Here is a 16,313-nt window from a genome sequence, read left to right on the forward strand (position 1 = left end):
TCGCGTATTGTGACAAACAGTGTTTTTGTGCTCTGAAGATGCTGGTTATAATACCAGCGAAATATCAGCATCAAGTTAATAAATTAATTATTTACTTAGTTTCTGTGTTCTATTATACCGTTAAAATAATAAACAACATTTGGTAGGTGTTGTGGTCCGATACCAAATGGTTCATTTTTTCAATGTAGGTTGTCCGATTTAAAACAACAGTGGTGTTCCCTTTATCGGCTTTAGTGATAATAATGTCACGGTTATTTTTTAATGATTTCAGGGCCAGTTTATCTGCTTAATTTTTTGGTTGAATTTAGTAAACAGGCAGTTTCCATCCGTATTTTGTCAGCTACATTGGCGGGGAGGGATCTTAAGCCTCTCTCGATATGATATATTATATTATATCTAGTTTATTTACTGACCTCGGAGCAATGGCGTAATTTAAACCTTTCTCTAGTAGCGAGAGTTCACCTTGTGTGAGGTTGTAATCTGATTGGTTGATAACCAGACAGCGGTCCAATGGTGGTTGGTTGCCCCTAACTGTGTTGCTGGGTGATTGGCTGCTCCTTCCGTTATGACATCGGAATTGTCTTGTGCTTTTCTGTAGTTTTAATGTTTGAAACTTTGTTATTAATTGTTCTTTGTTTTTGAGTAGTAGGTGCTTGGCCGAGTCGTCTGTGATCCTGTCTAGAATATTCCAAATTTCCTGATTAACGTAACTGGATAGCTCAAATTTCAGTTGTAACACTTTGGCTTGGGTCGATGCTAAGTTCTTTCATGTCTCGTGAATTTGTTCTCTTAACAAAGCTTTTTCTAGCCTGGCATAGATACGGAGCGCTTTAGCTGATGTAAATTTCTTCTTTAGTTTAATGCAGTTCAGTATTAAGTTGCTGTCTCTACATCATTTCAAAAAGTACAGTCGATTAATTAACATGGAACTACGCAGCTTTAGTTTACCGTAGAGGCTGCACTGCTTGTGGGTCACATCTCCATGGATTATGATGTAGTTTTTATTTTATTTTATTTTATTTATTTTTAATTAATTAATTCTTTTTTTTTTTCACTAGAGGGCAGGCTAGAAAAAAGATTAGTTAACAACGGAGATGTAATTTACTTGTATAGAGTGCAACAGCATGTAGCTTTTTCTTATACTTCTGAATGCATCCTTCTGAAGATGACCTCAATACAGGGGTCGAAACGTAAAGTTATTATTTTATTATTAATCAATAAAATAATCTTTTCAACACGTGTGTTTTGTGTCCCTAATTTAACAAATATGAATAAATCTTTGAAATTAAGTTGTCTGCCTGAACTCTAGAATCGATATCTTTAGTTTCATCTTCTGTAATATCAAAAAGAGCCTGGTAAATTTCCTTGATATTATTTTTAAGTTGCTTTATTGCTTCTACTCTACTTTCCCACCTAGTAGCAGAAAGTGGTTTCAAATTTAAAACATGAATATGTTTTTTTAATATAGCCCAACGTTTCACAGATATTGAAAAATAATTATATAATTCCTGTATTACCCCAAAAAAATTTACAGTTTCACAGGATATCTTAGCTGCATCAATAACTACCAAATTTAATGAATGAGCAGCACACGGAATAAAAAAAGCCCTTGAATTTATTTCAAGGATTTTTTCTGCAGTCCATTATGTTTGCCTCGCATATTTGAACCGTTATCATAAGCTTGGCCGCGTGAATCCGAAATGTTAATATTCAATAATTTTAAATAATTTTTTATAAATTGAAATAGTCCTTGCCCAGTGGTATCTTCTACAGATTGAAAACCCAAAAAATGTTCATGAATTTCTGCTATATTTGTATCCTTATTTTGATTAACAAATCTAATAACAATAGATAACTGTTCTGTGTGGCTTATATCCAGAGTAGTGTCAAGAATTAATGAATAATATTTCGCTTCTTTAACCATTTCTAAAATTGTTTGTTTTATAGCTTCAGAAATTATATGGATGATTTCATTTTGTATTTTATCACCTAAATAATGAGCAATGTTCCTTTTTTGTGATGTTTGGATGCGATGCAGGTGTTCTGCCATTATCGAATCAAATTTAGCGACAGTTTCTACTAACTTTAAAAAATTGCCGTTATCATTTTCAAAAAATTTTTGTGAAGAACCTCTAAAAGCTATTCACTGTTTTGATAAATATTGTATTATGTAGATTAACCATTCTATAACAGATTGTCAATATTTTTTCTCAGTTTCATATAATCTTTTTGGAAGTAGAGGAAATAAGAGATCTGGGAGTGATAGTGGATAAGGATCTAAAATTTAGGGGACACATCGCCAAAATTGTGAAGACAACACAAAGACTTCTGGGAATGATGAGGAAGACACTGACGTGTAGAAGTAGGGAGATTCTTGTTCCATTGTATAAGGCTTTGATTAGGCCACACATGGACTATTGTGCCCAGATTTGGTCACCTGGTTTTCAGAAGGATCAAGAGATGTTGGAAAGGGTGCAAAGGCGACTGACTAAGGTAGTTTCTGACCTCTGGAATGTCGAGTATGAGGAAAGATTGAAAAGATGTAATTTGCAGAGTCTAGTGGAGAGAAGGAAGAGGGGAGATATGATAGAGACCTACAAGTTGGTAAGGGGTTGTTATAGGATCAATGGTGGAGAAGTTCTACAGAGAATAGTGGGAGATCAGGGGAGAACCAGAGGTCATACCTGGAAACTGTATAAAGAGGGTGTGAGTAGGGGAGTGAGAGGCAGGTTTTTTTCGTGCAGAGTTGTGAATGATTGGAATGCCTTACCTGAGAGTGTGGTGTCTGCAAGGAGTTTGAATGTGTTTAAGACCTGGTATGATGAGATGTGTGTGAGATAAAAGGCCCTCCTAGATGAGTCTTTGACTCCATGAGATCTTGTTTTAATAATAATAATAATAATAATAATCTTTGTTGTGTGCAATCAATAGTGCATTTCTTAAAGTTTATTTTTCACTTGGTTAGAGTATAATAAAATTAGTTTAATCCTTTATCCAAGTGTGAGCAAACAAAGTTTGCACCTGAAAGTATCTTCAGGACTGGGGTAAGGTGGCACAACACCAGAACAACTCGTTGCAAAGGTGGAGCAAGATACCAACACTCCTAACTCAGTATCTCCCACAATGCAAAACACATCTCCTTGCAGATATGTCTAATGTTATGCATTAAGGGAAGGGCCACTACCCAGGCTAATTTCAACCTTTATTGAGGTCTCTTCAGTGGGAGCTAGGCCCAAGTGGAGATACCAGGCAGAAGCATTAGCAGGTCATCTCTACCCATAGGAGTTGCCAAATGGTGTGCCACCCTTTTTTAATAAATTACTCTGGATTTAGAGAAAGATGTTGAAAGTTTATTTTTCACTTGGTTAGAGTATAATAAAATTAGTTTAATCCTTTATCCAAGTGTGAGCAAACAAAGTTTGCGCCTGAAAGTATCTTCAGGACTGGGGTAAGGTGGTACAACACCAGGTCAACTCGTTGCAAAGGTGGAGCAAGTTACCAACACTCCTAACTCAGTATCTCCCAAAATGCAAAACACATCTCCTTGCAGATATGTCTAATGTTATGCATTAAGAGAAGGACCACTACCCAGATGGGTAGAGATGACCTGCTAATGCTTCTGCCTGGTATCTCCACTTGGGCCTGGCTCCCACTGAAGAGACCTCAATAAAGGTCGAAACTAGTCTCAGCAGTGGTCCTTCCCTTAATGCATAACATTAGACATATCCGCAAGGAGATGTGTTTTGCATTGTGGGAGATACTGAGTTAGGAGTGTTGGTAGCCTGCTCCACCTTTGCAACGAGTAGCCTAGTGTTGTACCACCTTACCCCAGTCCTGAAGATACTTTCAGGCGCAAACTTTGTTTGCTCACACTTGGATAAAGGATTAAACTAATTTTATTATAGTGCATTTCTTAATCAACGACATTTTAAGTTCGCTGTATTTTGAACAGTTTTTAATGTGCGCGGAACTTGTCTCGTATTTTTAGTATATGACTCAAATGTTGCCAATCGTTACAACCGTATTCATTAGTAAGTTGGAAATTTTGACTACCAAATATTTAAAATAATAACAGAAAACCGAATTTCTCGATTCTGAATAAACTAAATAACTTTGTAAAAGTTTTTCTCCATTTGCTAAAGTTCGATAATAGTATGAATCGGTAAACTTGTGGCCAGATTCATCTTTGGGGAAATTCTTTATTAACTACTTGATGTGGGCAATGCTCAACTAAACAGTCATAACTTTGGTAGTTATATGATTCAGCCAAGTACCTGGATCATTAACATTAAAATTTGAAGTTTCGTGTTTCGCTGAATCGGAATCCAATATTTCTTCTGCTGCAACTTCTGTGGACAGTCCAGTTTCATTTTCGCATGTAACATTTGTTTCTTCATAGTTACCTTGTGTTCTCTCTTTTTCTGGAGTAGAGCTACATGGAGTACTTGCTTCGCCAGAACTTTCTGTTCTTCGTTTTTTATGTGGTCCTGAAGTTAAAAATTTATTCAGTGATCCAGCCAGTTTATGTTCCAGTTGTACTCGCTGCAGTTGTCTTTTCCTGTATTGTGCACCAGATAACTTCTTTGGCTTTTTTTCCGACATCTAAGGGTTAACACACTTGGTGAGAGTTTAAAATAAGAAGAGCGTGAAAAGTTGTCCACCAAAATAAATAATAATTTCTGAAATTTTCCCTTCAACTTATTTTTTAACCCCTTAACCGACTATTATTTCTAAGGTGAATGGCCCAAGACTGACATTTTTTTTTTAATTACAGAATTTGATTTTTCAGATGTTTTGAATCATAAATATGCTTACATTTTAGGTATTTTTTGAAAATTAACATGTAGAAATATTAGCCACTGATTGATTTCTCAGTGATATTTATTTAATATTTTTTACATTCTGGTAATTGTTTAATAATTAAGAAATTTCTAGAATATTAAAGAAATCAGTAAAAGGACCCGAATCCCAATGTCTTCCAACCAGAACAAGAACAAATATATAAATAAATCTCTTATTGAAAATTATTTATTTTCTAGACGTCTACCCAACATAACATAAAAATAATTTAACTCTGGATGACATAAAAATTTACTATATGTAACAAATGATTATAAGTCATATAAGATAATAAGCCGAAAGACTATTTTACCGCCGAATTTGTTAATTGAAAGGGAGATGGTAAATCCCATTTTATTTTATAGCTGGGTCTGAAACTCGGATCGAAATCCATAGAGTTTCATGCCGAAAAAACTATAGGCTCGCCGATAGTTTTTTCAGCATGAAACTCCATAGATTTCGATCTGAGTTTCAGACCCGGCTATAAAATAAAACGGAATTTACCATCTCCCTTTCGATTATAAGTCATGTTGATGTTTAGTGGAGAAAACATAAGTCTAGAGATAATAATTATCCAACTAAATGTATTTGGTTAATTATCAGATTATTTTGCCTTTGTCACTAAAGCATCTTCATGAGCACATCAACAGGATGTGAAAGGCAGAATCCTGTAGTCCAAATCTGGCTGACTCACTTTGCAAAAACTGTGAGACACCATCATATTGAGACCTTCAGCATTGTGCATTCATACAAAACAATTATAACAGTCTGCTAGTTCCTTGTATACATGATATGAAAAATTCTCGGAATGGCCTCGTACTATTTAGAGTGTGGCAAATCAGGCAGAACAATGTAACTGTGCATGTTTGGACATGTTTGCTCATGCCTTGAGTCATATCAAAACAATCAAGCCAGTAGTTTACAAGTTGTAGTAGAGTTTACAGATGCATATTTGCTACTTTCAGTAGTGTTTTGTAGAACACAAGAAATGCATTGCCAGCATTGTTATGGCAAGTTAGGACTGGTAGACCATACTTTGGACATCCCTGTTACACAGTATTAGATGGAATAAAACTGTTAATGTGCCATATAATTACAAGTCATAGAGACTATTTTTAGAGTTGACGATGGCTATGAAACACTGTCCTGATCTCATAGGTAGATACATTATTTATTACAGTTTGAATTGTTTTCAGTTTAATATCCAGTGAAACATAAGAAACTAAATATAATCAGTGAGATGCTTTAATTCAAGGGCACATAATGGCAGTTTTCTAGTTAACATCTGAGTTAATATTATAATAAAATATTATTATTATGTGACAACTCCAAGGACTCATTGAGGAAAAGCACTCTACTCAACTCTGTGGCAACCACTTATTACACCAACTACACAGAATGTCACTACCATCATTTATATGCAACACCTTTACTGCCCACCACCAGTATTTTTGTCTGTAAATTGCACGTGTTCTCGTGGCCAATTTGCCTGTATACAGGATGAAAAACCTGAGTTTCTAGGAGAAAAAACCCTGCTATCGCCGTATGGGATCAGCTAATTCAACTTTGATCAACAATAGTTTGAAAAATACTCAATTTTTTAACTTACTGCAAGTTTCTCTAATAATAATGAAAACAAATTTGAGTTCATTATCACTCTTCTGGTTATATTTAAATATTTTTTTAATTTTTTTGATAAAAATATTTAATCAAACTTTACCATAATCAAACTACTCACTTGTGAGAAAACTATACTTTTTTTTGTTTAAGATTTTTCTCCTTACTGTTTGCATTATAACTAGAACCATCTCAAATAATTTTGAATGATGTCAGGCTACATTTATTAACTCACACTTCCAAGGAATCAAAAGCTCATTGTAGGAGATCCAGACTCGACATTACATTCCACTCACCAACCCACTCTCTATAACTGCTCCTCACTCTCATGCTCACTCTCCTTATACATTATTCAAGGCTAGCCTCACTTTCTACCTCTGTCTTCTTCTGCTGTATGAAAAATCTCCTCTATATTAATCTAGTAACCACCCATCACTATCTGATGGTCTCAATCATATCCTCTATTCACAAGGCTCTGCAAATTGCATTCTCTCAATCTGTCTTCATATCCTACCTGCCAGACCCTACACTTTAGTAAATCTTTTCTGGACTCTAAGATATCCTCATTTCTATTAAAACCCAGTGACCAGATTCTGTGCACAGTAGTCCATATGTGACCTGATAAAGGCTTTATTATTATTATTAAACAAGACCTCATGGAGTCAAAGACTCATCTAGGAGGTCCTTTTATCTCACACACACACATCTCATCATACCGTGTCTTGAACACATTCAAACTCCTTGCAGACACCACACTCTCAGGCAAGGCATTCCAATCACTCACAACTCTGCACGAAAAAAATCTGCCTCTCACTCCCCTACTCACACCCTCTTTATACAGTTTCCAGGGATGACCTCTGGTTCTCCCCTGATCTCCCACTATTCTCTGTAGAACTTCTCCACCATTGATCCTATAACATAACAACCCCTTACCAACTTGTAGGTCTCTATCATATCTCCCCTCTTCCTTCTCTCCACTAGACTCTGCAAATTACATCTTCTCAATCTTTCCTCATACTCAACATTCCAGAGGTCAGAAACTACCTTAGTCAGTCGCCTTTGGACCATTTCCAACATCTCTTCATCCTTCTGAAAACCAGGTGACCAAATCTGGGCACAATAGTCCATGTGTGGCTTAATCAAAGCCTTATACAATGGAACAAGAATCTCTCTACTTCTACACGTCAGTGTCCTCCGCATCATTCCCAGAAGTCTTTGTGTTGTCTTCACAATTTTGGCAATGTGTCCCCTAAATTTTAGATCCTTATCCACTATCACCCCCAGATCTCTTATTTCCTCTACTTCCAACAATATATTCTCACCAAGCATAAATTCTGCATCCCATCTTTGTTTTCCAAATTTTAAAACCTTACATTTTGCAACATTGAACTCACATCCCCCATTTCCATGCCCAATCACTCAATTTATTCTTGCAAGGCCACAACATCTTCACCACTCTTTATGGTTCGTCCCAACTTTGCATCATCTGCAAACAACTGAATATCTCGATCCAAATCTTCACCAATATCATGATATACAAGTTAAACAGTAATGGCTCTAAAACAGACCCCCAAGGCACTCCACTAGTGACTTTCCTTTTCCTGGATATTGCACCCCCATACACAACTTGTTGATACCTATCAGATAGCCAGTCTCCAATCCAATGCACTAATCTAATATCCAACCCCACCTGCTCTAGTTTGACTGTCAACTTATCATGAGGTACTCTATCAAAAGCTTTTGCGAAATCCAAGTATATTACTGTGTATCCTTCTCCTCTGTCCAAGGAAGCAGTCACTTTATTGTAATAAGTAAGTAGATTACTAAAACATGACCTCCCTTTAGCAAATGCATGCTGTCCATCAAAGATTATACCATTGTTGTCAACCCAACTCTGGATCCTAGTTCTCACAAGCTTCTCCAACAACATAACCACAACACCTGAAACACAGATAGGCCTATAGTTTGATGCTTGAGTTCGATCACCTCCTTTATGAAGTGGCACAATCTTGTCACAATCAGAGGATGGTGAGAAAGTCGCCTCTCTTTCTCACCATCCTCTTTCAAACGTGCACTCGCGACATAATAGGTACTAGAACTTTCTGTCATCAATTTCATATTCGCATTCATCAATTCCTCGTTCAGGTCACACTTCGCACACACACACACACCCTTCTTCCATCCGCACTAAATACACTTTATACAAGAGAAGTATGACTTCTTTGTTTCTACTTGTTAAGATTCTCATCATCATCCCCTAAACTTTGTCGATAGCCACTTCCAGATCTTTCATCACCTCCAATATGTTCCCATTAATTGTATACTCTGCATCTCATCCTCGCCTACCAAATTTCAAAACCTTACAGTTTGCAACATTGAACTGTTAGCTTCACCCACAAAGCCACAAATATCTGCTTTTGCTCCTCATGGTTCCTCTCACAATGATTGTTTATTGTGAGAAGTTTAGTCTATCTATCACATTACTGTTTAGTCTATCATCAGCCAAAAAAAAACGACAAAAAGTTGGACTTGTGTCCAACTTTCCAGACAGATATGCTGCTTCAAATAGTAAATGCTATATTGTATTCCAATACAGAAGTCTCCATCAGATATTTAAAAAAATATATTTTTATATCATACTCAAATGGAAATATTTATATAGGCAGTCTTTGAAATGAGCGGTTGGTAGAAAATGTAAGATCTTGTAATAATGGAGAGATCTCTGATTGAAGGTGAAATTTATATAATTTGTATAATTTTTAGACATTATTTCTTAAATACTAATATATTATATTGAAACTCTAATTTTCAGTTATCTGCTTTCTTCATCCAAGAAAAAAACAAAGAGAGACCCACTTGGTACCCATTTTTATAATGTTCTCAACCATTTGAATCAGTGCATCAAAGAAAAGAAAATTATAAATATCTTTATTCCCAAAGAAAATTCTGAATCTGAAAATTTGTTCAAAAATATGACACAAGAACAGTCAGAGTCATTGTCAAATGATATATCAAAATTAATTAATGACATTGAAAACTGTCCTAAAATTATAACAGTGTATTTCAAATAATAATTACATTTACTAAATAAAAATCATAATATTGAGGGTTTATTTTTCACTTGGTTAGACTATAATAAGTTTAGTTTAATCCTTTATCCAAGTGTGAGCAAACAAAGTTTGCGCCTGAAAGTATCTTCAGGACTGGGGTAAGGTAGTGCAACGCCAGGCAACTCGTTGCAAAGGTGGAGAAAGCTCTCATCACTCCTATCTCAGTATCTCCCATAAAGCAAAGCACATCTCCTTGCAGATATGTATAATGCTATGCATTAAGGCAAGGGCCACTACCTATACCGGTTTTGACCTTTATTGAGGTCTCGTCAGTGGGAGCCAGGCCCAGTAGTGGAGATACAAAGGGAGATACAAAAACCAACCATATGGCTTCGCTACGTTTGATGATGTGTTCACTATTTGGCCACATGGCCCTGAAACACTTCTCTCCTTCTTAACACACACAAACAACCAACACCCCAGAATCAAATTCACTCTGGAAAAAGAGGAAAACAACAGCCTCCCTTTCCTAGACACACTAGTCACCTGCCAGCCTAATGGATCCTTGGTTTTCTCAGTTTACAGAAAACCCACCCATACGGGCAGATACATTCACCAACAATCCCACCACCCCTCCTCACAACAGTATGGAGTAGTGAAAACACTATACAACAGGGCTAAACTAATCTGTTCAAACGACTTGGCCCTAAACACTGAACTAAATCACATCCTCAACACTTTCTCAGCCAATGGCTACCCCCAAAAAAATCCAAAAAATATTAGAACCTACAAACCACAGATCCCCTCCCTCCCCCCCACAACAAGGATTACTCTAAATCCATCACCATTCCCTACATCCGAGGCACCTCGGAAAAGATTACCAAAATCTTAAAAAAACATGACCTGACCTCCTGTTAACAAACCTTACAGAAAATTGGCATCCCTTATCCACTCCACTAAAGACCAACCACTTCCCCTAGACCTACCTGGTGTTTACCAGGTCCCTTGCAGTTGTAAACTGTCTTACTTTGGCCAAACAGGCAGGACAGCGAATATCAGAATTTCGGAACATAAGGACTACATCCGTTTTCACAAATACAGTCATTCTGGGCTTGGGGACCATGATACACTCTGGATACACGCCACAGAATACGGTGGAAGAAAGCTACAGTGATACACCGTAGTAAATACAAATTTGAAAGACTCTTTATGGAATCAGCCTCAGCCCTGAGAAATTCTCCAAACCTCAACAAATTTGGGTGTATGCGACTGCCCCAAATTTGGGAGGCCTACATCTGCAGACCTTCAGCCCAACGGCCAAGAACACCTACTTAGCCCGCTAGAGGGCACCATCAGGACTGTTAGGAGAACAATAGCTTCATCTTTTCATTCCCAGTTTCTGTGTTGTAATGCCTATGTGCACGTAACTTTTTTGTAAGTTCCTTTAGAAAATGGCAATGTGACATTGCCGAAATATCGGAAAATATTTATTAAAGTTTAATTTAATTTATATTCTTAACTACGTTGCTCTATTCCTTAAGTGTTTTAATAATGCATAACCAAAGTATAAGCCTGTCTACGAGAAGCAAACTTTGTTTGCTCACACTTGGATAAAGGATTAAACTAAACTTATTAAATATCATAATAATATGTGATGTACAGAATTAATCAAAGGTGTTCACTGTCAGCTGACTGTTTTAGAGTGAAAAACTCCTTTGAATTGTTATGCCTTTTCCATATAATAACTGCTACTTTTTTTCTTCACATCTTTCGTATTTTGAAAATCTAAACACTTTTTGTAAGTTATTAGTTATACCAATAAAATAATTCTGTTATAGTTCAAAATTGGTCACTCAATGTTGATCTCTATTATTATTTTACACTTTAGTAAATCTTTTCTGGACTCTCTTTAAGATATCCTCATTTCTATTAAAACCCAGTGACCAGATTCTGTGCACAGTAGTCCATATGTGACCTGATCAAGGTCACACTGTTAAAAAATGTCATCCTGTTTTATATATGTATATATATAATTGTACAATTTTTCTAAAGCACTACAGAAGAAACAGAATTGACTCTGCATAGCAGCTTGTGTTGATATTATTTTTTTGGTTTATTAGCTTTTGTGTGATATTATTATGGCTGCTTTTGTTATTATTTATCAAGTCACAAGAATATCACATCACACGTTACACAGTATAACCTGAAACAGAATGTGCCTAAGTCAGAGACATTCACATTGTATAATAAAGTGACAGCAGAATTGGGTAAAGGAAATGGTTAGACCATGATACTGCTGAACTTTGCAAAGGATTTGACAGAATACTCCATGGAAAACTATCACATAAGTCGGAGCAAATGTTAATGCATGTGAAAACACCCACAAGGAAAAAATGAAAAAAAATTAAAATTTGTTTGTGTTATAAATAATAACAATGCTTACAACATTATATAAATGCAGTACAACATGTTAAAGGTTACAGCTTATGTTTTGACATTGATTGAATAGTTAATAATTGGAATTGTTCGATTAATGCTTTAGATTACAAAACAAATGCACTGCGATCTAATGCCGATAGTTTGTGCTTGTCATTGCATGGTTATGTCATTCCCAACCGTAACTGCTCAAACGGCAGTGCATTTTTAATATGTTTACGCGCCTTATTTCTGAGATATGAAATGTTTATTATTGGTGCGTGTGCGTGGTGAACTATTTTTTGTAAATCTTATTTTATTTTGTTACCATAACATATAATTCTTTATTTATTATAGATACAAGGCTGAATTATGACGAGTGTCACTGTTGAAAATATGAAAAGAATTATATTTTTTCAATTATCGTTACACGAAACAAATGAAATGCACTGCGATCTAATGCTGATATTCATTTGCACTTGTCATTGCTATTGATACGAAACTTTTATTATTGATGTTTGTTCGTGGTGAAGATGAAATATTTTTAATATGTAAATTTATTTATTAATAAATTCATTACTGATTAGGAAAAAAAAGTTTTTTTTTTTTTTTTTTTTTTTTTGTATATGCATCATCATTATTATTATTATTATTATTATTACCACGGGCTACTCCAGGAGTCCTTAGACTCATCGAGGGAGGCCCTAAACATCATGTTCACACAGCTGTTCAACATTCTCACAGTATCTATCATACCTTGCCTTGAACTCGCTCACTGTCATAGCACCCACAACAGACTCTGGCAGCTTATTCCACTCATTTACCACTCTAAAAGTAAAGAACCCAGCTCTAACACCCCTGCTAACCACGCTCTTGCCCAGCTTCCATGGGTGTCCCCTAGTTCTCCCACCACCAGTCCTGATCTCAAAAATATCATCTGAATTAATCCTATAGAATCCTTTTAGCAATTTGAATGTCTCAATCATATCTCCCCTTTTTCGCCTATCAACCAGTTTCTGCAACCCACAAATCTTCAACCTGTTCTCATATGGTGCATTCCATAGACCTGCTATCATCTTAGTCACTCGCCTCTGGATCCTCTCAACCACCTCCCCATCAAGAAGGAACCGAGGTGACCAAATCTGGGCACAGTAGTCGAGATGAGGTCTTATCAGGGCTCGGTACAGAGGTACAATAACTTGTTTTTCTCTGCTCGTCAAGGTATTTTTCAACAACCAAGTGAGTTGATGAGCTGATTTAGCTACTTTCGCAATGTGCCCCCTAAACTTCATCTCCCTATCCACCAATACTCCCAAGTCCCTGGCCTCATCAATCTCTTGGAGTACAGTTCCACCAATGTGGTATACTGCTGCTAATCTTTTCACTCCGAAATGCATAACCTTACATTTTGTCACATTAAATTGACATCCATTCTCCTTAGTCCAGAACTCCAATCTATCTAAGTCATCTTGCAAGACTTTGACATCTTCTGCATTCACTATCGCCCTACCCAACTTTGCATCATCAGCGAACAAATGAACTGGCCCACGAGACCATTCCCTATATCGTTAATGAACAGATTAAACAGCAGTGGTCCAAGAACAGAACCCTGTGGCACACCACTAGTCACAGGCCGTTTTTTGGACTCTACTCCTGAATAAACTACTCTTTGATATCTCTTCATCAACCACCCAGCTATCCATCTCACCAACCCTATATCCATTTCCATATGTTGTAGTTTACGGATTAGAATTCCATGTGGTATCCTGTCAAACGCCTTTGCCAGGTCTAGCAGTATCACTGTAAACCCATTTCCCTTATCCAGTTCAGCCGTCACCCTGTTATAAAACCTGAGCAAGTTACTGAGGCATGATCTACCCTTCACAAAGCCATGCTGTCCTCTGTACAGTATCTCATTTTCATCAATCCATTCCTGTATTTTTCCCTTGACTACTTTCTCCAAGACCTTGACAACGACTCCTGATATGCTGATCGGTCGGTAATTTGCAACCATAGTCTTGGATCCTCCTTTATGCAGTGGAACTATTTTCCCCTCTTTCCACGCCTTCGGGACTAAGCCAGACCTGAGACTCAGATTAAACAACATGGTCAAGGGCACTGATAATTCATTAGCCGCTTCATGCAAGACCCGTGCCGGTATACCATCCAATCCCACAGATGTATTCACATTAAGGTTCTGTAATAGACTATTCACCTCCACTTCATTCATCACAATTCCCATATAAACTAATGGTTCCTTCATTTTTTCAACGTCACCACCTGGATGATGTACTTTTGCAAAGTGCGCGCTCAGTAACTCCACTATATCGACTGGTTCAGTGAACTCTTTACCATCGTCATTCCTTAAAATCATTTTGCCATGTACAGTTTTTTTCTTGCTTGCAGCATATTGAAAGAACTGTTTGGGATTCTCTTTTGCTTGCATAGCTAGTTTCCTTTCATAATCGGCTTTTGCTGTTTTTACCACACTCGTTACCCTTCTAGCCTGTACTTTATACCGTTCGTGTGCCTGCAGGTCACCCCTTTCTTTAAATGATGAGATTTCTTCAATCATCCCCATTTAAAATTTTCACTGGCCGCCACTGGTGCAGACCAGATTTTTTACTTGTTGCATGGTGAATGAGTGCCAGAAATAGTTACGAGTGCCCCAATAGTGAACAAGTTTAAGCAGAGGTGTGATAGGTATTGTGTGAATAATAATTAGCATGGGTCTCCTGCAATGAGTCTTTTGACTTCATGGAGATATCCGTATAATAAGAAATAAACCAGAACTCTTTACATTGAGCCCATACATGAGAGGTTGGTTGATCAACTTATAGTACATTAGTACAGTATATGGGTAGTGGATTGGGAAAGGAGGATCTTGTTTACATTTGATTTAAGACTGTATATTGTATTCCTTGGGAAACACAACAGAGGGAAGACTGTTCCACAATACAGCAGTTGTAGGGATGAAGGAGAATAAACCTATTCTGTGGATTTCATGGTGCACTGTGAATGGATGTTGAGCAGCAGCTGCACATGTTACAAGCTTAGTACTAAGTGAGGGAATGATTGATGCAATTTCAGATGAACATTTCCCATGGAAATATTTGTAGAATACATAGTGTAGAAACCAAACAGCTGTGCGAAAGTGGGGAGGAGTGAGTTGGTAAGAGATGGGTCATTAACCAATCTAATTGCTCTCCTCTGTATTGAGTCATTTTGAGGAGGCCTTTAGGGCTCCCCCACTCTATATGTGAGAGCAGTATTCAACAACTGAGCAGATTTGTGATTTGTATCAAGTTAATAGCTGTTGAGGGATGAAGTAACATCTTGAGCGAAAGAGAAATTGTAGTTTTTTAGAAGCTAAGGATTCAATGTTTGTGATATGTTTATGCCAGGAGAGGCTTGATGTCAGAGTAATTCCAAGAAGAGAAATTTCAAATTGTCTGGAAATTAATACTGGAAGAAAATTGTTCTTTTTTTATGAGATGCAAGATTGAACTGGGTTTTATCAGCATTGAAGTTGACGTGAACCCCAATGGAAGATGGCTTGGAGGGAGATTAGAATTGAGGGAGGAGGTGGTGGTTGATGTTCTGTAGGTTGAGGTGAGTTGTGTAGAGTAAGGTTTATCAAATGAAAGGGAGGAGTGTAATGTGCTGTCATCTGCAAAACTGTGTATTTGGTTGGGGGGTCAACTGAGGTAGGTCATTGATATATATAGTAGGAAGAGGGTTGGTGAGAGGACATAACCTTGTAGAACCCTGGCATTAGTTGAATGGTGAGAAGATAAGGAACCATCCACCACCACACATAGTGTGTGTGTGTGTGTCCAGACAGAAAGCTGGCAATCCAACTACAGAAGTCCTGGGAGACCAAACGATGGTAGTTTACTTAGTGAGTCTTTTTGCCAAACCCAGTAAAAAGCTTTGGAGATATCCAAGTGCAACCACTTGAGATTCATCAAACTTCTCCATGGCATTTGAAGGTGGGTGCCTCCAAGGTAGTGTAGGAGTTGGGGAAATGATGATTTTTCCATTACTTAAGAACTGCCTCAAACCCTGTGACTACCTCTCAACAGTTTAAATGTCTCAATCACAAACTTTGCAGTCCTCAGTCTATCCTCATAGCTAACATTGTATAGTGATATTATCTGACTTTGCACGCTCTTCAATGTTAATTTATCCCCTTCACATCCCAGCAGCCAATTTTGATCATAATAATCCAGATGTTGTCCAATCAGAGTTTTATACAATGGAATCACCGCTTCTATCTCTGCTGGTCAGTGTCTTTCGCAGTTGGAAGTTTATTTTGCACTTAGTTAGACTATAATAAATTTAGTTTAATCCTTTATCCAAGTGTAAGTAAACAAAGTTTGCTCCTGAAAA

The 16,313-nt window shown here is 37.0% G+C and overlaps 1 protein-coding gene across 10 annotated transcripts in view; it reads left to right on the plus strand.

The window, feature by feature from the left end:
• The window catches only part of LOC150108711 (uncharacterized), a 374,396-nt gene that overhangs the window by 249,548 nt on the left and 108,535 nt on the right, over positions 1-16,313 (plus strand). For 7 of the 10 annotated variants that reach the window (XM_090390939.1, XM_090390937.1, XM_090390941.1 and 4 more), the window contains one exon: positions 9,269-11,351. The exons of 2 other annotated variants lie outside the window; for them this stretch is intronic. In XM_090390939.1, coding sequence (XP_090247065.1) covers positions 9,269-9,527 — 259 coding nt within the window. In that variant the 3' untranslated portion in view covers positions 9,528-11,351. Of the gene's footprint in view, positions 1-9,268; positions 11,352-16,313 lie in introns of those variants that run through there. One more of the 10 variants, XM_090390944.1, reaches the window with a different exon arrangement.

Source organism: Typopeltis vanoorti, chromosome 3 (genome assembly GCF_054136105.1).
Source record: "Typopeltis vanoorti isolate ZY-2024b chromosome 3, IOZ_Tvanoo_1.0, whole genome shotgun sequence".
Taxonomy (NCBI): domain Eukaryota; kingdom Metazoa; phylum Arthropoda; class Arachnida; order Uropygi; family Thelyphonidae; genus Typopeltis; species Typopeltis vanoorti.